Below are 21,883 nucleotides of genomic sequence, written 5' to 3'. Positions count from 1 at the left end.
CACGTGCACAACAGACAGACTGTCACACTCACACATACTCATAAACAGTGACAGACACACAGTGACAGCTGAATGGCACATTGGCAGGGTAAAAACGGTCAAACACGTAAAAACCCACTCATGCAAAAACATGAGTGAATATGGGAGTTTCAGCCCATGACGAGAAGACAGACAGTGACAAGATACAAACACAATGTCAAGACAGACAGTGACAGTGACAGATAGGCATACACACAGTAACACAGCTGTCTAACATTTTTTAAATTTTATTTTGTACATGTATGCTACAGGTCCAGCAATGCTGCATTGTGTGTATGACTATGACTCAAGTATGTATCTACATGTGTGTGCAGGTGGGGCATGGGGTAGGGGACGGGGGGTCGGGGTGCAACAGTATAAGCCTGACAGAAAGTCTAGCTGATTCGAGAGAGAGAGAGAGAGAGAGAGAGAGAGAGAGAGAGAGAGAGAGAGAGAGAGAGAGAGAGAGAGAGAGAGAGAGACTGCCTAGATTACTTTCTAGTACTTAACTTGTTCAAGAAGTGCACTACACGCAGCAGGAACATATGGCATAATCCATGACTTAACAAATTAATCCGCAAAGCGCAGTTACGATTACTTGTGCCCTAGACGAGAAACAACGCACGGCGATATCTAACAGTGACAAAGAATAAAAACTCTTGCGGCAAGAAGGTGAGAACGAAACTTGAAGGAGACTGAAAGTAAAGTTCTGTCAGTATCATTCACTCATTGAACAGCCATTTTGTGGGCCAGTTTCGCGGCGAATGGGAAATCACTGCAAAATGGTGTGTTAACAGGCTTGGGAGCACTGAACTTTACATCAACCAAAACAATCGTTGAAAAGTAGCCTCTTACCTCCTATTTCTGCTTGGAAAGCATCGACAACCAACGGAGACGAACTCATATCACCGGCCATGACCTTCGACTGTCCTCAACTTCCGGTGAATCTGTGTTACTAAAAATATCATCCAATTCGATCTTGCTCTGGTTATTTTTGGCAACCAACTCGTCGTGTTAAAAATAACTTATTAAGAATGTGTACATAAATGATCAGAGCTACTTGCAGTGACCATTCCATGAAACAAATCGAACGAGAGAAGGTGTGTTGTCTTAGACTTAGTGGAACTTTCAGCTGCAGTTTGGCAGGTAAGGTTTAACACAGAGACTGAGAGAGTGTGGTTTCTGTAAGAGTGTTGGTGGCAAATGCCAATACTAGTTTGTAATGGACTGTGCATGCATGCCTTATTTCATACATTATTTGTGCCAGAATTTATAGATTAATGTTTTACTTGTTTGAATAGATATTGTTACTACAGTATTTGCGTGTTGCTGCGTTGGATTCCCTCATACAGTGACTTTAAAATTTGCTTCTGCTTCTTTTCCCAGAAATACCTATGTACAATTAATATGTGAATTCCATTTCAAGTTGCTGCGAATTTAATTATTCACAAGTAGAATTGAAAGGGATAGTCTGGTAAAATGTACACGTAGTAGGTCTGGAAATGCTGCAGTGACATTCTTATTTTGCAAAAAAAAGTAAAAAATGTTCAATGGATTTGATTTGTGTATCTATATATATATATACGACTTGTGTCTGTGTGTGTGTGTGTGTGTGTGTGTGTGTGTGTGTGTGTGTCTGTGTGTGTGTGTGTGTGTGTGTGTCTGTCTGTCTGTATGTCCGCGATGCACGGCCAAAGTTCTCGATGGATCTGCTTCAAATATGGTGGGCATATTCAGGTAGACCCCGGACACAACCTGGTCGATGAGAATTTTCAACACGTGCTCTCAGCGCACAGCGCTGAACCGATTTGGGTTTTTCTCTGGATCCATTCCCAGTAACTCTTCCTTATCTTCTCCAGTGTTTTCAGCATTTATCTCCCTTCCTTCGTGTGGCGCGCGGATATTCCCGTTCCGTTACTATTTTTAGAAGGTCACTGCACTGTCCAGAACGCTTTCCTTGCACCCGTAAGTTGTCCTCACTGTAAAAGTGCAAAGGTCGAATCAATTTATAGCCACGCGAAAAATACACTGTCATCTATCTCTATATATTTATAAATATAGATATATATTTACGGCTTCTGTGTGTGTGTGTGTGTGTGTGTGTGTGTGTGTGTGTGTGTGTGTGTGTGTGTGTGTGTGTGTGTGTGTGTGTGTGTGTGTGTGTGTGTGTGTAGGCAACACCTGTGGATTGTAGAGTTCTGTTTGTGATGGGGTCTGGCGGCTTTGAGCTCTCTGTATATTCTGGCCGGCCTTTGAGAAGCCATAACAGTTATTATAGGGCTTAGAAAAAAGCTCTAAAATTCTCAATCCCGTTTTGGACTTCGCCTTCAAAGGTGATTGTGGTGTTTCGGCACTCGGTTACATTTGGCTTCGTCGACAGGGATGGGACTCAACATGAAATGTTCAGGCCACTGAATCATTTTCGTGCTCTTCCCATTCCACCAACCTGGGTGGGACCTAAGCTTGGCGGGTCCATGGTTCGGAACTTTGGGGACAAAGTTCATTCAAAGGGGGTCGAGTGTGACAGGGAGACTACCGTCGCCCTTCACAGCAGACTCTGCAGAGTTGTTCGCCTTTCAAGTTGTCAGCTATTTATAGCTAGCTCGCCAGGCAACACCTGTGGATTGTAGAGTTCTGTTTGTGATGGGGTCTGGCGGCTTTTGTCTCTCTGTATGTTCTTGCCTTCCTTTGAGTGGGCACAAACTGGTGGATGAAAATGTTCACACGTGCTCTAAGACGGCGAACCGCCACGCTGTCTGTCTCTGTCTCTGTCTCGCGATTCACCCGGCGAAGCCGGGTATTCCTCTAGTATATATATTATATATATATATATAGTACGCCCCTGAGGAAGGCCTGGCAATAGGTCGAAAATTTGGGCTGCCACTTGACATTCTTTGTTTGGCTTTTCTTTTCCTTGATTTTGTTATATATATATATATATATATATATATATATATATATATATATATATATATATATATATATATATATATATATATATAGTTACTGTTGTTGTTCTGCTAAAGAGTCACACAATCAAACGTGAAAATATATAACTTAAAACTTCTAAACTTTGTGTTTGTTACATTGTAAATTGTTGCACACGAATACTAGTGTGTTCGAGCATATCATAATATAGGCCTATGTGTGTGTGTGTGTGTGTGTGTGTGTGTGTGTGTGTGTGTGTGTGTGTGTGTGTGTGTGTGTGTGTGTGTGTGTGTGCGTATAGGGAAGTAATCGAAAACATACATGAGTACAGAAAAAGCACAGTTTTTCCCCTTCTAATACGTAGACTGCAAAGTAAGGTGAACAAGATAAAAGACAAAAATAACAGCTTGTAAACTGGGAAAATGTCATTTCAGCTTGGTCAGTTCCATTTAAATCAATCACCCTCAAAACCTGAAATAAGCACAATATTCAATATTCTTTTTTCAGATTACAAATCGCAATTTCTACAGCAAAATGGAAAACATCAAACTTACGATCGTGGGTGATGGAGCGGTTGGAAAGAGTTGTCTCTTCATCACCTACACCACCAACAGTTTTCCCGCAGAATATGTCCCCGCCACCGTCTTCGACAACTACAGTGTTCACATCATGATGGAGGGAAAGCCGTACAACATTGGTTTCTGGGACACTGCTGGACAGGTAGGTGGTGTTTTTTAGGGGGAGGGGGGGGGGGAGTGCATGTTCTTCTTCTTCTTCAGCGTTCCAGAATTTTTCTGGTTACGTGTGAGCTCGTTTGCCCATTACATTTTGGGTTCCCCACACTATGCTCTCGGAGAGCATAGTCAGCTCACTCCGCTTTCGTTGAGTAGGCATGCTGGGTATTTTCGTGTTTCCATAACCCACCGAACTCCGACATGGATTACAGGATCTTTTCCGTGCGCACTTGTTCTTGTGCTTGCGTGTACACACGAAGGGGGATAAGTCACAAGCAGGTCTGCACATAAGTTGACCTGGGAGATCGGAAAAATCTCCACTCTTAACCCACAAGGCGGCAGCGACCGGGATTCGAACTCACGACCTCCCGATTAGGAGGCCGACGTCTTACCACCACGCCACTGTGCCCGTCAGGGGGGGGGGGGGGGGAGTGTGAAAAAGGAGGGGGAGGGGATTGGGGATGTGTGGAGTGGGAGGGAGTGAGAGAGACACATAGATATTGTCACTGTAATTCACTAACCTCGTATCTCAATTGCTGCTGTATAGAGAAAAATCACTGCATTAGATATAAACTTTAATTCCGCGTGGGTTTATAGTTTCTTTATGAACAGTGCAACAGCTGTCTAAATTTTATTTAAATGTCAGTTGTAATTGTATTTGATCCACTGAACTGAAAAGATATTGAGAGATACGTATTACGAGCTTTTTTTATTCAAAGTATGATCTTTTTATTCAAGGAGTCATTAGAATTAGAATAATATACGATTTTTTCTCTCTCCATTTGTCACCTAACCGTCAGTGGCAATATTTCATATTTATGAGAAAATAAAATATTAGCAAGCTAAAAATACAACAGAAACAACCTGTATATTCCATGTTCTGACATCCAAAATAAGTTTAACCCAAGCGTGTTTTTATTGGCTCTCCCTTGAAAAAAATGAAGACACGAATTTTCTTCTCAAGAACTTTTTCTTACTTTAAAAAGCAGTTGGAAAATACGATATTTTTTCATCAAATGGGCAAAACACAAGGGAGCTAAGTATTTTTTAGTTCCAAAACCTTAAAAATTGAGATACGAGGTTTGTGAATTACTACAGCGACGATAGAGAGAGATATTGAGAGAGAGGGAGTGATAGAATGTGTGTATGTGTGTGTGTGTGTGTGTGTGTGTGTGTGTGTGTGTGTGTGTGTGTGTGTGTGTGTGTTTGTCAGTGTGAGAGAGAGAGAGAGAGAGAGAGAGAGAGACGGAGAGAGAGAGAGAGAGAGAGAGAGAATGTATGTGTGTGTGTATGTCACGGTGTGTGTGTGTGTGGGAGAGAGAGAGAGAGAGAGAGAGAGAGAGAGAGAGAGAGAAAGAGAAAGAGAGAGAGAATATATATGTGTGTGTATGTGGGCCAGTGTGTGTGTGTGTGTGTGTGTGTGTGTGTGTGTGTGCTTGTGTGTCAGTCAGTGAGAGAGAGAGAAAGAGAGAGACAGAGAGAGAGAGATAAACTGGAGAGAGAGAGAGATAAAGAGAGAGAGAGATAAAGAGAGAGAGAGAGATAAAGAGAGAGAGAGAGAGATAAAGAGAGAGAGATAAAGAGAGAGAGAGAGAGAGAGAGAGAGAGGGAGGGTGGGGGAGGAAGGAATGCTTTGGGATGGGTGGAGAGGGATTGCATGGTTGGTGGACAACCAGGGCCGGACCAAGTTCGTTTGAGGGGGGGGGGGGGGTTCCAACTGAAGGCAGGGGTCCAAAGTCCACATTTTCTTTTCTCTGAGAGGTACATTGGATGGCCTGGGGGGGGGGGGGGGGGGGGTCCGGAACCCCAGGAACCCCCCCCCCCCCCCCCCTAGATCCGGCCCTGGACAACTGCAGTGCTCACATGGTCGAGGGAAAACGTGACCACAGTGCTGTCTGTGATCCCCACTGCCATTCAGAAGATTACTTATGGAAACCGAGGACGTAACTCTGAACATTTTTAAACAAAGTTTTCGTAAAATTTTAATAACACGGTTGCAACCGACTGTTTTTAATTTTTGAAGGGACACAACCGGTCACAAATGAAAAACAGTCCCGATCGAGTTGCTTCTCTTACTCTACGTTTCGTTTGATTTGCAGGAGGACTATGACCGGTTGCGTCCCTTGTCGTATCCTCAAACGGACATCTTCCTGATTGCGTTCAGCGTTGACAATCCGAGCAGCCTGGAGAACGTGGAGGAGAAATGGGTCAAAGAAGTCAGACATCATTGCCCCAACACCCCATGCCTCCTCGTGGGGTGCAAAGGAGGTATGCTGAACCATCACTGACTTGACTAAGATGTGTGTCACAAAAAAGAAGAAAGAAAAGAAAGAAAGAAAGAAGAGAAGGAGAAAGAAAGGAAGAAAGAAAACCATTTTTTGTTCTCCAAGACTCAAATTTACTGTTCTTATAAAAACAATTGCCATGCAGTGTCGGGCGGTTACAGACATAAAACACATCATATTTCCTAAGAATCAAGAATTGCACACAAAAAACACTAAGACAAAACTCATTTACTAAGAATTGAGAGTCGCAAGAGTAATCGTACTTTCACAACACGCACATAAGCGACAGAGTTTTTCCGAAGCTGGCCAATTAAGAAAGAATGAAGAAAAAAGACTAGCGGAAAAATAAAACAAAATAAATGTCGCAATAAAAGAAGCCCCCACCCCCAAAACGATTTTTTTAAAAGGTGTGGATTGCTTACAAAACGCCGACATATTAACACAAGTTAAATGTTAAGTTTGTTGAAGCGGTTATGAGCGTTTCTACTATTGTAATACACACACACATACACTGTACACACACACAACACACACACACACACACACACACACACACACACACACACACACACACACACTACACCATGGCCATTGCGTCTTTTTTCAGACCTTCGCGAATCTAGTGGAGATGGCGCCCGAAAACGTCGTTGCGTGACGTATGAAGAGGCGTCAGAAGTGGCCAAAAGTTTTGGCATGAAGTACGTCGAGACGTCAGCTCTGACGCAAACTGGACTGAAAGAATGCTTTGACTATGCGGTAAGTTGAACTGTCTAGCTTTGATGCAAACTAGACTGAAGGAATGCTTTGACTATGCGGTAAGTTGAACTGTCTAGCTTTGACACAAACTGGACTAAAGGAATGCTTTGACAATGCGGTAGGTTGAACTGTCTAGCTTTGATGCAAAATGGACTAAAGGAATGCTTTATCTGTGCGGTAAGTTGAACAGTCTAGCTTTGAAGCAATCCTGCGACCACCTTTTGATAACGACCACCTGCCGAATCGACTATCCGAAAGGATCCTTCACAAAGTTGTTTTTATCTGTATATCAGTTTCACATCTACAAAATGATCACCTGTCTGTAAAGGCCGCTACGTGTTGTTCCATGGGGGTTGCCGTTATAGACAAGTTCAGTCTCCTACTTCCACAACGAAGACGACGTAACTATGTCTCCTTCTCCTATTGCTGTACTTCAACTGCTACGACAGCAACATCAACACCAGCAGTTGCATGCTTCTACTGACACTCCTACTGCCATTATTGTATTGGAAATTAAAGCTAAAGTACATCTTTGATTTCACTTTGCAGGTGCGCCTTGCAGTCAACGGGAAGGTTGCAGCCACGAAGAGAACTTTTGGTCCAGGCAAAAAGAAACAGAAGGAAGTTCCCATCGCTCCGCTTATGCCCCCTGCAGGTAAGCTTGTAGTGGTTGTCGCCCTTCCCCCCCCCCCCCCCTCACACCAGTCTCTTTTTGTTCACGTGTCTGTCTGTCTGTCCGTCGGTGGGACTGTTTGTTTGTCTCTGTCTATTTCTCTTACAAGGCATGTTATTCATTTAAAATCATATATTGAATATCGGCCTGTCTCTCTGTCTGTCTTTCTCTCTCTGTGTGTGTGTGTGTGTGTGTGTGTGTGTGTGTGTGTGTGTGTGTGTGTGTGTGTGTGTGTGTGTGTGTGTGTGTGTGTGTGTAACAAGTGATATTTCTGCCTGCCTGTTTACTTGTCTATCTGTACGGTTGTCTCTTTTTCTTGCCCTCTCGATCTTGCTCTCTCTTACACAGACAGACAGATATGTACACGCACGCACGCACGCACACATATACGCCAGCATGCACGCACACACGCACACACATACACACAAACACACACACACACACACACACACAAACACACACACACACACACAAACACACACACACATACACCGGCACACACACACACACACACACACACACACACATACGTCTTTGTTCGACCATTATTTAATGTTTTCTCTCCCCACACATACACTTCTTTGGAATCCAAAATCCAATATTTATGGCTTCGACTTTTTTTTGGAAATTAAAATAAAGACCAATACAACGATGATATCATAACGATGACGTCATAATACCGTCCTTTCAGGCAAAGCTCCATGGGTAGAGGTGATGACGTCAACGTTTTCTGACGACTGGTATAAAGCTCTACAGGACCCCCGTTTTCATGACGTCACGTTTGTCGTTGAAGGAGATCATGAGTTGCATGCTCACAAGATTGTGTTGTGCTCAGCATCCAAGGTCTTTGCCAAAGTATTGGGCGTTTCCCTGGGATCACGGGTAAGTGGATCCAGCCATGTTGCCTAGTCCATTTTGAGAGCAACAACTGTTTTCAGATTAAGATAAGGCCAAGTGTCGGTTATCACCGCTTTTTTGTCTGTTGTGCGTCTGGTTAATGTATTTTTCCCAACAACCCATCGATTCATCCATCCATCCATCCATTATTCATATGTTAGTGTCCGTACGTCCATCCATCCATTCGTTCATTCCTCCATTTTTGTTGATGAATTCATCCATTTATATCTTAATGGTTTTACTTATTTAACGATATTAACAGCTATTGTGTTTTCAGCCAAAGAAACTACAATGGGAAGAAGGATAACTTCCTCATTGGGCATGCTTAGAAATGAGAATGGCTAAATACGAGTTATTCCCCTTTGCTGCATGCTGGCCAGGCTGTCTCCTGCTTTGTTATGACTAGTACAGTCGATCTTTCTCATGTTGTGACTTGCTTTATTTTCACATTTTCGGTATTTAAAACAGCAAACACACACACACACACACATACACTGAAGAAGTTGCCATTCTGATTCGGTTATTTTATTTGGTGCTATATGTTTGCTTCACATTGTTTCTTCTTTTACATTGCTTGAGGTATCCCAATTCGCTAAACACATCCATAATGCATGCATGGCTCATTCGAAAGAGGGCAACTGAACAACTGATGCCCAATAGCAATAAATACTGAACAACTGAACAATAAATAGCAATAAATGATGACAGTGCCAAGTTTTTAAGTACAAAGTGAAATCATGTGACTGGACAAAGGCACAATTACAAAATACAAATAAAAAAATCGTGGCCCATTTTAAATTAAGTTCTCAGCTCATGGGGAAGCATAAGATGACCCTAGAAACCGAAATTAGGAGACCTCCCGCCCCCAGGGCAGACTAAAAAAAAAAAGGGGGGGGGGGGGGGGGGGGGAGGGGCTAATTTGTGAAAAAGTATAAAAGGAATCAAAAACTGTATACATGTATTTAGTTAATACCCCAAAAATTGTATAGTATATACAATGTCAGACCCTAAAGAAAGTTTGTTAGTCATTGCTTAGGCAAAACAAAGCAAAATAGTCTGTTTACGGTATCCCGACCAACCCTATTTTTCCCCGCCAACCCTAGACCTTTTTTTTGGCATTTGGAGAAAAAGAAAAAGAAAAAAAAATCAATTTTGTTCTGTTACGGTAAACAGACTAAAAGGTACATCAAAAACAACACACCAGGGATGCTACTCTCCCCTTAAAAATAGCCATGAGTCATAGGTGTGACGTTTGAATCTTTTAGCTAAATAAAACCATAGGCAATTGATCGGAAATATCAGGAAAAATCTTACAAGTTTATTATTTGTTTGCTTGGACCAATCCTCTTGCCGAAGAGTTTTACAGTAAAAATTGATTTTACGTCAAAAATATCACAGAAATATTGAATGTTGAGGTAAGGCTGGGATAGCCAAGTTCAAGAATAACGGAAGGTGACTGTTGAATCTTTTTGAAAATGTATAAAAATATAGATGGTAGGCAATTCAAAATTAAAAAAAGGACTCTCGGAGCATGGACTTTTGAGTTAAAAATTAAAGAAGGCTCTATGAGCCGAAGTACATGTTTTGTCTATTGTCTTTTTTTATTTTGAATTCCCTACGATCTATATTTTGATACAATTTTGGACCCTCTTTGTACGGAGAGAGTTGGCAATTGTTAATCACATTCTCTCATCTCATCGACTCTCCTTCGGCTCCTTGGTAACATGCGTTCCGTCTCTGCCAGGATTGGACACAGCAGCAGATAACCGGTAAATATGTAACAGGCATAAATGGCAAAATAGCTCGCCTCGCCTGATAATATATGAGACAACAGTTCTATTACAAAGTCTTTCTTGGGAGGCTTGGCTAATTTACTCGCTCGTTTTACACGGGGTTCCATCGTTTTCTTTTCTAATCGGAAAACCTTGCTCCTCAGTTTGTTGACCTTCTGCCGAAGTTCCGCTTCACGAGGGGATGGGGAGGATGACGACTTTGATGCTTTACATCCTATGTCCTCCAGGATCGCCTGAATGTCATCTTTAAAAAAAAACACACACACAAAACACACATAAAATAACATAACCATAACAAGTTACAACCTGGAAGAAATTAAAACACGTGTAATTCAATCACAAAATGAAAATAAACAATAGCGTAGGAAGGCAGGCCAGAAATGAAGTGTATTAGCAATTATGGATACGATGTGGAACAATGATGGAATTGACCTTGTTTGGTACTGAATGGGTGAGGCCATTAGAACTGTACCCACGGAATACTAAGCTTTATATTGATTGATTGATTAGGACAACAGTACCAGGTAAAACTCCTCACACACCATGCCTCTTTCTTTCTTTCTTTATTTGGTGTTTAACGTCGTTTTCAACCACGAAGCTTATATCGCGACGGGGAAAGGGGGGGGGAGGGAGGGAGATGGGAATAGAGCCACTTAATTGTTTCTTGTTACACCATGCCTCTAACAGGATATGTTTCCCATCTTTACGTGTGGGAACTACAGGTACAATTTCATCCATCCATGCATCCGCCCTATACAGCTTCTTCTTCTGCGTTCGTGGGCTGAAACTCCCACGTGCACTCATTTATTTGCACAAGTGGAATTTTATGTGTATGACCGTTTTTACCCCGCCATTTAGGCAGCCATACGCCGCTTTCGGGGGAAGCATGCGGGGTATTTTTGTGTTTCTAAAACCCACCGAACTCTGACATGGATTACAGGATCAGGATCTTTTTCGTGCGTACTTGGTCTTGTGCTTGCGTGTACACATGAAGGGGGATAAGTCACTAGCAGGTCTGCACATAAGTTGACCTGGGAGATCGGAAACATCTCCACACTTAACCCACCAGGCGGCCGCGACCGGGATTCGAACCCTCGACCTTCCGAGTTAATAGACCGACGTCTTACCACCCCGCCACAGCGCCCGTCACCCTATACAGCAATTATCAACTATGTAATGGATGGGTTTAAACTTTTTTTGATGTCAGGGTGTTCTTCATGGTTAAAAATCTCTTACCTGGTTGAACAATTTGTGCATCAGGCGACAGGTCGGTGCTGGCTTCATTTGTAGCTACCCTTTGCGATGGTGGCTTCCTCCCACTAGCAACCTGCAAATTGCACAGCTCTTTCACTGACAAACTCACAACCAACACCCAGTCACAATGAAACAATTCTCCCAATTTTATGGCATTGGTCTTAGGCCACACAAAAAAGTGTATGTTTCTGGTAAGGCAAAACAAAAAATAATCTGTTTACGGTATCCGGACCGACCCTATTTTTTTCCCACCGGCCCTAGACTTTTTGGGGGCATTAAAAAATAAAATTAAAATATTCAGATGGCTAAAATACAAAACTAAAAAGCCGACCTACCGACGCTATTTTTGGGGGGCCTATGTTACCTTAAACAGACTTTTTTGTGACCTAACATGACTAAAGGTGGAGATTTTTTTTCTAAACTTTTTTTTTAAACCATCTTTTTAACTATTTTGTTGAAAAACAGGAAAACAATTTTCGAATACCCCTTTTATTTTTGAAAATGCAAAAAAAAAAAAGTCTAGGGTCGTCGGGAAAACATAGGTAGGGTCAGGTGACCAGAAACATACAACTTTTTTGTTGTTGACGCCGACCCTATACCTTTTTTGCCATTTGGGGCTGTTTTTTTGCAAAATAAGTTCATCATATCATCATAATCAAGACGTCGATCCAAAATAAGTAACTTTTTTTTGTTGGCCTTATCATTTTTTTGCGCTAAATGCAAACAGGCATTATTTGATGGGAACAATGCTGTTGTTTTCAATTCTTACATCAGCCTCAAACTTGTCATTACTCAACCTGCATTTAATAGTGTGCTTCTTTGGTTTGCAAAAACCTAAAACCAATAAATAAATAACCTTCGGTGGTGGATTGGGCACTGCAAACAATGTCGGGACAGCATTCCACACAAGTGATCCTCTCTGCAGGATTGTTTTACTGGTTGGCCTCAAAGTGATCAGTACAAAGCTTGAGACTGAACATCAGCTGGCTGCAGCTTTTCAAAGTCCTCTCGCCTTGTGAATTGCATCCATATTCTGCACCTAGTTTGACAATAAAAACAACAATGTTATTGTTAAACTAAGCAAAAAGGAAAGACAAAAAAAGCTAAATCAGATCTTCAGTCTAAATCTAACGCTCTGCCTGAACGCAAAACGGATGAGTGATGTACCTTTGTACTGTAGTTTTCCCGTAAGCAAGGTTTGATAAAGGATTCGACAAATAATGCCCACGGGTTTGTCATCAAGTGTAAACTGTTGTTTTGTACTGACTGCTGACTCACACTCACATTCGTAAGTACTCGCTGACGCTGTAGTCAACTGAGTGAGTTGACTCGAGCCATTGCATTCTCATTCTGAAGAAGGTAAACCTGATGAAATAATCACTGCACAACCCACCTTTTTTCTTCTGTAGGGAACTTGTGGAAAGTTTTCCCGAAGCAGCTCTGTTTGTAACGGGCGTTCTTGCAACAAAAAGCCGAGCACAATTTACCACCACCTCGCACACGATCGGTACCTACGCGATCCGCCATTTTGTTTTCGCCGCCAGCATGTGACTAGGGACGATAACCCACAAACACTTTTTCGCATTTTCTTCGCAAGTTCCACGTCTTACTAATGTACAGTGTTTGTTTCAGCGTAGCAATAGGGTCCGCTATTTAGACGAGACCGTAAAGTATAATGCCGACGAGTCGAAGACGAGTCGCATTATACTTGTTCGAGTCTAAATAGCGGACCCTATTGCTACGCTGAAAACACAATAGCGATTATATAGCTGTTCTGACCTTGATTTGTTGTTCCAAACTTACAAAATGACAGTTATTGTGTCGATGCGTTGGCTCAGGTTCAATAGCAGACGAATTCCTTACGCGCATCATTTTCGCGCAGCCACACTGCTACACGCTTTCTGACTTTCGAAGAAAAACTCCAACTGCATTCGATTTGTGTGGTTACGTCCCTTGAATGAGACGGAAAATCGTCTGCTACAAAACCTGAGATCAACTCATCGACGCAAACATTGTCATTTTGCCAGTTTGGAACAACAATTTGAACAAAGCAAGGTCAGAAAAGCAATACAACCGCTAGTGAGTTTTTAGCGTAGCAATAGGGTCCGATATTTAGACTCGAACAAGCATAATGCGACTCGTCTTCGACTCGTCGGCATTAGGGGAGACCGGGGCTAGTCCGCCTACTTTTATGCTTTTGGTAGCATAACTGGCGAGTTTGATGAACTAGAAGACTGATTTTTTATTTTACATCAAGACAAATGTGTAGCTGATATCAATGTGCAGACAGTTTTTATGTGCGCATGAACATTTGTTGTACATACTGCTTTAAGTAGACCTACCCTAACGTAGGCGAACTTGCCCCAAGTCGGGGTAAGTCCGCCTACAGGGTGGGGCAAGTCCGCCGCTCTCACCCCAAAGTAGGTAAAAGACTAGTAGTGGGCAAGCTTTATACACACATGCACGCACGCACACACAGTCAGTCAAACAAGCACCCGATCAGTGGGAAAGCTTTTTTAATTCCCTTCAATATTTAGGTTCAAAAATGCCAATGACAAAATACAAAAGAATGTCGAAAGAATGTAACACAAATCGGCGTCAGTCTTTTTTAGACATGAATCTGCAATCTTTACCATCGAGAATAGATGGAGTCACCATCAGAGTCACAGTTATGGCAGATGTAAACTGGACTGTTCCCCACACCTGCACATTCTTCATGGCGAACATGCCCCATGACAAATAGGCGGACTTGCCCCCGCACGGGCAGGCAACTCTAGTGCCAGATAGCGAGCACAACATGGGAAGGAAGAAGCAAAACTTTCGTCAGAACTCGACCTTAATTAACGCACTTTCACTCGACACCAAGACTAAGTATTTGTTCTCAGAGGTAATGCATCAAAACCTAAGTCAACTGCTATGCATTCATGTTACAAAAATGAAGAAAAACACTTTTTGTGATCTGTACTCACGATATATGGGCGCGCAACCTCTGAACTTCTGCAGGATATGGCGGGAAGTAGGGACACCATTCTCACATGGTGTGAAAGACTAAAAGGTGGCAAACGTAAGAATAAACAGACAAAGACGGATGTGCCCCGGGGGTGGACTAGCCCCGGTCTCCCCTACTTGTCTCGTCATGAAGCGAATTTTTCAACCTCAGTTTAAACACTCTTTTTTAAACGACTTCATGAATGTTAGTAGATCTACCTAGGGTCGATCATCAATACTTTAGAGGGGAAGTGGGGTATTCAGTGTGGAGTTACGAGATAAAGAAAAGCCGAATGCGAAAGTGTGTCTCAGTAGCAACTGAGCGGCTCACACAGGTAGCCTACACATTGACACAGAAACGGCTGTTCCATGAAATATTTGTCACCCCCCTGTTCGAACTACATCTTTTGACTTAGGTCATTTTGTGGTGTTTAGGGACAGAAAATAATTGGTTTAGCCCTGTTTCATCGGGAAATTAGCAGAAAAAGGTATGTTATCGTCATTTGTAAAGCTGAAATACATTTCTGAGTAGAATAACATTGTCAGTGTATCAGTGCTGTTAGCTTAGTCCTGAAACATCGTGTGGTACAGATGGGTAAACCGGAACCATGCGTCTTTGTTATTGCCGATATCGTTTGGATATCGGCAAAAAATTGCCAACTTCCGTAGCGTTATCGTTTGATGATCGGAATACGGATGTGTGAGACCATCCAATCACAGCCCCCGAATTCTTCCACGTGTCTATCAGAATAGCTATATATACACCTCTCTGTTTTCTGTCTATCTATCTATCTATCTATCTATGATCTATCTATCTATCTATCTAGACAAGCCAGCAGCGACAGATGGACGCCATCGACAGTTTCAGTCGCGAGGATTTGAACTCTGGGCGCGTGGAGGGCATAGCAAGTGTCTTTGATGACGAGGACCCCAAGAAACCCTCAGCCCAGCGGCTGACCTCTGTGGTCCTCACTGAAGACATTAAAGCCAAGACCTTTCTACGTGTCCTAGAGTTTCTTTATACTGGTAAGATGCTGAGACTGAGACTGAGACTGAGACTGAACTTTATTTTACAAGGATAAAGATTTAAGGCTGGGTCTTTTCTTGCAATCTGTCCTTGGGACGAAGAAACACACACAAACAAAATAGATAAATAGATAGTGTTAGGAAACGCGTTTAGTTTTGTGTATACGACATTTGAGAACTTCGTCTATCTCAAGTGTGGTGTAACAGAGAGAGAGAGAGAGAGAGAGAGAGAGAGAGAGAGAGAGAGAGAGAGAGAGAGAGAGAGAGAGAGAGAGAGAGAGAGAGAGAGAGAGAGATACAGTAGTAGATTGAGAGAGAGAGAGAGATATACAGTAGTAGATTGAGAGAGAGAGAGAGAGAGAGAGAGATACAGTAGTAGATTGAGAGAGAGAGAGAGAGAGAGAGAGAGAGAGAGAGAGAGAGAGAGAGAGAGAGAGAGAGAGAGAGAGAGAGAGAGAGAGAGAGAGAGAGAGAGAGAGAGAGAGAGAGAGAGAGAGAGAGAGAGAGAGAGAATCACAATGCAAAATAAAGAAAACTGAGACAGTGTTTACAGCGCATTTCAACGCATACATTAATTTTGTAAAAGCAATTGTTGGTTTTTAAAGAAACTAATTCATATTTTTTTAATGAGCATTTATAAAGATAGACAGAGAGATACAATGGTACTTCTTTTTCACCTCTTCAAACTCACCACATAGACAGGGTAGGCCTATTGATATTTTGGTACGTGTCTTAGTGGAGGATAGTTTCATGTCATTTAAAAGCCTGTCCCTATCTGAGATAGCGCGGTGAACTTTTTAAAGGCACAGTGCAGCTCACAGCCTTCGTTTTGCGTTTTTGTTGCAGCTGAGTGCATTTACAGTTCAAAAATTCTCCTATGGTAAAACTACCCAACGACGACATCTGTGAAGCTCGACAGTTTCTTGTTCACGCGAGTGCATAAATTAACCTAGTTATTACGTGGTGTTTGGTCGGAGTTCGATTCAACGGAGTGATTCCGGCCTCCATTTTGTTTTACACAAACTCATGATGATGTCTGACATAGTTTGCTAGTGACGTGTCTTTTTGTGAATGATGTGGTGATCTACCTGATCTAAATTTAGATCCAAAAATAGGTCAAGACCAGCCGGGTCCGAGTACGAAATTAATTTGTAAAAAAAAATCGCAGTTCTTGACTCTTTGGGTGCAAGTCAATGAAACTTGGTAGTTCTTCTAACGGATAGCTGCCTGAGGTATGACTAAAAGCCCCAGGGGCTCCGTGCACCAGGATTTGACAAGTTCAGTACCTTTAACCAGGAAGGGGTGTGACTTTAACATAAAAATATAATGTTACAGTAAATTCTCAAAACCAAACATTAACATAATCCCTGAACATTTCAGTTAATTTGTAAATTTCCTGTTTCACTCGGGGATTTTGTAAATTTTCTAAAATAAATTCTAAGAAATGTGTACATTTCCTGACATTTTCTTGCCGTTTGTTTGGACGAATTTACTAAACAGTGAAATAAGTTTCCGTAAATTTATCAAAATCTTCAAATTCAAAAATAAAGTCAATTTTCTTTATTTTGCATTGTGAATTTAATTAGACTAGGAAAAAAAAATTATTTGATTGAATTTACTGTAACTTATATATACCAAATATCTTTTTATTGTCCTCAGGAGTTCCAAGACTTGCAGATGACGCGTCAGAAGCAGACATAGACGAGCTCAGCCGTGTGGCGGGCTTGTTCAAGCTGTCCCAATTGCAGACGATATGCAGCAACCTTAAGAACGAAGAGGAGTTTCTCAATCCCAGCATAGGTACTTTCCTTAACGACGAGACCGGAGCGTCCATGAAATCTCTCTTCTTCAACCAGCCTGAGTATGCTGACGTCGTTTTCAACGTTCAAGGTAGAGAGAGGTAGAGAGAGAGAGAGAGAGAGAGAGAGAGAGAGAGAGAGAGAGAGAGAGAGAGAGAGAGAGAGAGAGAGAGAGAGAGAGAGAGAGAGAGAGAGAGAGAGAGGGGGATGGGGGGGGGGGGGGGGGGGGGGTAGAAAGCAGAGCTGGATCTAGTGAGTGAAAGGGAGAAGCTTCCAAAATGGGGCAGGGGTGCAGGGCCTTCCGGAATTCAGGGAAAACCCCTAGATCCAGCATTGGAAGGAAAGGGAAAGAGTAAAAAGGAATTGGCTCCCTCCTTCCCACCTCTGAGCTGCAACATGTGCGAGCTCACTGCAAGCCATGTTTTGTCAGCAACCTTAATGTTAATGATAGTGCATGTTATCTGTTTTGTGTTTTCAACGAAACGTGCACATGTTTTATGTGTGACTTTGTGACCTCACCAGGGTGCAGTGTGTACGCGCACCGTGTCGTGTTGTCAGCACGCAGTGACGTCATGGCGGCCATGTTTTCTGGAAACTTCTCTGAAGGAAAAGAAGAAACGACTGTCAAGGTAAACTCCGCCGTCTTGTCGTTATCAAGTCCGCTTACATTTAATTTCCTCTCTTGTCAAAATCATGAGAATAACTGAGTTATTTCAATATGCTGCTTGTAATCAAATGAAATGTTGGGAAAATGACTGTCAACATAAGTCGCAACAACAAAAAACCTACATCATGATTGCTTTCTGTTTTTGTAAGAATTGATTTTGATCAAGATTTTGATCAATCCAAAGACCTGAGGTCACTAATCCACACAAAAATAAACTAAGTAAAAGAATTTAGAAAAAGAATCTAACCTGACAGAAAGATATAATCAATAAACATAGTTTTATCAAAAAGCATCAAAAATAGTTACACAATTATATACATTATATTCAACATATTATAATTTGTTTGCAAAAACAATGCATCAATAAATTAAGTCAAAACAATCCACACAAATCTAAGTAAACTTTCATCTAAATCAGTGCCGGAAATTCCCCAAAGTAACCTACAAGAATCAGCTGTAACACTAAACAGAAAGCGGATAAAAACAAGTATAATTACAGAAGGAAACCCAAAGCTGAAGTTTCAAAACAAACGGGCCAAGTCAGAGCAGAAGGGGTTCCCTTGTTTACCCTGGAATACCGGAAATGGTATGTCAATTTGTCAATTTTCTACATAAGTTACGAACCTTGACTTCTTGATTTTAGCAGAACAATGGTGACTTCGAGTGGAAAAAAAACCACTTGGAAATTTAACATGACTTTTGTTAATTTTCTTTTTAAAATCATAACTACAAAGTCTTAAAATAACACCAACACTGAAAAATAGTCCCCAGGGGAGGCAATCGTCTTACTTCAAATTCAAAGGGCAATATACAGCGGTTGTTTCTCTTGTCAGAGTATTGTTTATTTGTTTATACCAAGTACGTACCTAATACGTAATGTGGCAGTCAAAGGGATGTATATTTTGAATTAATTATTTTTCCCATCTTTTAGGTAAACATTCCTCATTCCGAAGTGGACACATTCGTGGCATTGCTGGAATATCTCTATACAGACCATGCACCCATTGAAGACAGCGACGGCGTAGGAATACTTGTGCTGGCGGATGAATACTGCGCGCCGCGTCTTGGAAACCTGTGTGAGCTCTACGTCACCAAAGAAGTAGATCGTCAGTGCAGCGCAAGGATTGAGAGATCTGAGATTGATGTTGTCGGTCTACTGAATACTGCTGAGGTAGGTTTGTGGGTGTGTGTGTTTGGGGATGGTGGTGGTTGTGGTGTGTGTGTGTGTGTGTGTGTGTGTGTGTGTGTGTGTGTGTGTGTGTGTGTGTGTGTGTGTGTGTGTGTGTGTGTGTGTGTGTGTGTTTGTTTCTTTCAGTGCATTTAGCTTTTTAGCTTGTCGTTACCTTTTTTTGGTAGGAAAATACCCAAAATATTCCTTTCCATTGCTAAATTTTAACAGCATCCGAGAGGCCTTGCTCCCCGACCCGCCGCCTGGCCTGTACCCCTGACTAATTTTGGAAGCCCCTCCTTGTCGCACACTTGTTCCATTCCTGAACCCGACTTTCTTGTTATTGTTGTCGCTTCCTTACGTGTTTGCTGGGACAGGATAACTTCAACTCCAAGTGCTACATGAAAATGCTTTTTCAGTATCTCTGAACTCAAATTTAGAAACAAGTCGTTTGCAAATCAAATTTTTACAATCTCCTCTTCCAATTTTTGTTCCAGACATACAACGCCAAGCAGCTCGTCAAATGGTGCCTCTTTTTCATCTCTTCAAACTTCTTAGCTTTTGAGAACCGGAAGGAGTTTGCCGACCTGACGTCACACCACCGGAAACACGTCAACGAACAAAGATGGCCGCCCTTGTCTTACTTGGAGGAAGTAAAGGAATACGAGGAGAAAATGGCCAAGACTGGCAGCGACAAATGCGTCGTCATGTGATCGTGTCATGTGACCTCCACGTGGTTGATTAAAACAATACAGACTCCAGAAAGTTGAACTCAGTAACCTGCCCACAGTGTACATATTTGAATGAAAGTGAATACGCATTGTTATCAAACCCACGGTCTTCTTCTTCTTCTTCTTCAGCGTTCCAGAATTTGCTGGTTACGTGTGAGCTCGTTTGCCCATTTGGGTTCCCCACACTATACTCTGAGAGCAGAGTCAGCTCACTCGCTTTCGTTGAGTAGGCATGCTGGGTATTTTCGTGTTTCCATGACCCACCGAATTCTGACATGGATTACAGGATCTTTTCCGTGCGCACTTGGTCTTGTGCTTGCGTGTACACACGAAGGGGGTTACGTAACCTGCATGCATATGTTGGTTTTAGAGTGGTTACACTGTCTTGCGGAGGTTCAAGTCTTGGCTGTGCAGTGCCGACCTGGCAACTGACCTATTGATTCATTGGAAGGTCAAAGGCCACGAAGGCCATCATGTCATGTGCAAGCAACCGGAGTTGTTGTTGAGAAATATATGTCAAATACGAATAATGGCATGTACACGATCCATTCGCGTGAAGCTGGACTTTACTCCTATTGTTTGCAGGGTTTTCTTTGTTTTGCATATAACTTGGCTTAATTAGTTTTTGATTTTAAATGTTTTACAAAAACAGACTATACAAAATATATCGAAAATAAGAGAAAACAGAACAAGGAACGATTAAAACATCAATATTTTTAACTAAACAAATAGAAAACCCACAGAAGAACAGAACATAGCAAGACCCAGAAAAAAACATATAAGCATAATTATGTCGGATGTTGACAAAGTAAAACAATAAAAAACAAAAAGACAAATTAACAAACAAAGAAACAAACGGACACACAAACAACAAACAAAACCATCAACAAAAACACGCCTTAATTATTTGTAGCTGTCCACAATATGTACAGATTGCATGCACCAGAATAAAACTTAGCTCAATATTGTACTGTGCGCGCTTGGAACGATATTAGGGTTTGAGCCATATTAATACCATTGCAACAATTTTCATTATTATTGTACACTGTGTCAGTCAAGTAATCAATGCACAACTTCCTTACCCTCGCGCAAATATTGCTAAGTGCGAGTACAGTTTGCCAGACATGGCGTTTTACAATTTATGAAATGAAATGATATTCTCTCATTTATGTTCACAATTTGTTTCAGGCCTTTCTATTAGTACCCGCTGCTGTGTACCATTCCTATTGGCTCAGTGTGTTTACAACGTGTGCTCAATACGGAAAATGTGATGGTGTTGCTATTCAAACACTAATATTTCGATGTAGGTATTAATTTATGTATGTGAAACAATTACAAAGGCAAATTGTTAGAGAGAGAGAGAGAGAGAGAGAGAGAGAGAGAGAGAGAGAGAGAGAGAGAGAGAGAGAGAGAGAGAGAGAGAGAGAGAGAGAGAGAGAGAGAGAAAGAGTGAGAGAGAGAGAGAGAGAGAAAGAGTGAGAGAGAGAGAGAGAGAGAGAGAGAGAGAGAGAGAGAGAGAGAGAGAGAGAGAGAGAGAGAGCCAGCAAGCCAGACAGTTGTATGTCGCTAATAATTGAGGTTGAAAGTCGCTTATTCGTTTCAATGCTTGTTATTCTCTCAGGTGCCAGGAGATTAGTTACTTACTCATATTGTAGATGTTGTCGATATTAAGTTCGCTTACGTCCCCTTGTTTATTAGGAATATAATTTGCCGAAATGAAATAAATCCTTTAAAAAAAGAAAATGTACGTTGTTGTTGAAGGTCATCATTGTCATGGTGACAGTGTGTAAAGTGAGTCCTTGGACAAGAAAAACATATTTTTTTCAACGACTGTGCACGCGTCACAGTCGTATCTGCTCTAGATCTATACTTTGTAGCAATGCATTTGTGAGAGGAACAGGTTCCCTCCCTCCATATCCCTCTCTCTCTCTCTCTCGCTCTCTCTGTGTCTCTGTGTCTCTCTCACTCTCTGTCTCTCTCACTCCTAGTCTCTGTCTCTGTCTCTCTTTCTGGGTGTGTGTGAGCGTGTGTGTTAGTGTGTAGTGTGTTAGTGTGTAGTGTGTTAGTGTGTGTGTGCGTGTGTGTGTTAGTGTGTAAGTGTATGTGTGTGTTTTAGTGTGTTAGTGTGGGTGTTTGTGTGGTGTGTGAGAGAGAGAGAGAGCGAGA

At 41.9% G+C, this 21,883-nt stretch overlaps 1 protein-coding gene and 1 long non-coding RNA gene across 2 annotated transcripts; one reads left to right on the top strand and one right to left on the bottom strand.

The window, feature by feature from the left end:
* Positions 1 to 3,460: 3,460 nt before the first annotated feature.
* On the top strand, positions 3,461 to 21,460 carry LOC138947498 (rho-related protein racA-like). Its single transcript, XM_070318980.1, has 10 exons — positions 3,461 to 3,666; positions 5,780 to 5,948; positions 6,573 to 6,721; positions 7,271 to 7,376; positions 8,086 to 8,276; positions 15,154 to 15,352; positions 17,012 to 17,242; positions 17,674 to 17,780; positions 18,750 to 18,989; positions 19,484 to 21,460. The coding sequence occupies exons 1-10, from the start codon at positions 3,481 to 3,483 to the stop codon at positions 19,697 to 19,699; spliced, it is 1,794 nt and encodes a 597-aa protein (XP_070175081.1). The 5' UTR covers positions 3,461 to 3,480; the 3' UTR covers positions 19,700 to 21,460.
* LOC138947500 (uncharacterized) lies at positions 9,709 to 12,961 on the bottom strand. The gene is made up of 3 exons (XR_011449685.1): positions 12,195 to 12,961; positions 11,321 to 11,411; positions 9,709 to 10,328 (listed from the first exon to the last, which is right to left on the bottom strand). It is a non-coding gene; the product is annotated as an uncharacterized lncRNA (long non-coding RNA).
* Positions 21,461 to 21,883: the final 423 nt, after the last annotated feature.

Source organism: Littorina saxatilis, linkage group LG14 (genome assembly GCF_037325665.1).
Source record: "Littorina saxatilis isolate snail1 linkage group LG14, US_GU_Lsax_2.0, whole genome shotgun sequence".
Classification (NCBI taxonomy): domain Eukaryota; kingdom Metazoa; phylum Mollusca; class Gastropoda; order Littorinimorpha; family Littorinidae; genus Littorina; species Littorina saxatilis.
This window is presented reverse-complemented; position numbering and strand designations above follow the sequence as displayed.

Excerpts from the sequence above, each read along its gene's own strand:
- LOC138947498 (XM_070318980.1), top strand. The coding sequence starts at position 3,481 with ATGGAAAACATCAAACTTACGATCGTGGGTGATGGAGCGGTTGGAAAG. Across the intron at positions 7,377-8,085 it reads TCCGCTTATGCCCCCTGCAG|GCAAAGCTCCATGGGTAGAG; the intron begins GTAAGCTTGTAG and ends CCGTCCTTTCAG. Across the intron at positions 8,277-15,153 it reads GCGTTTCCCTGGGATCACGG|ACAAGCCAGCAGCGACAGAT; the intron begins GTAAGTGGATCC and ends CTATCTATCTAG.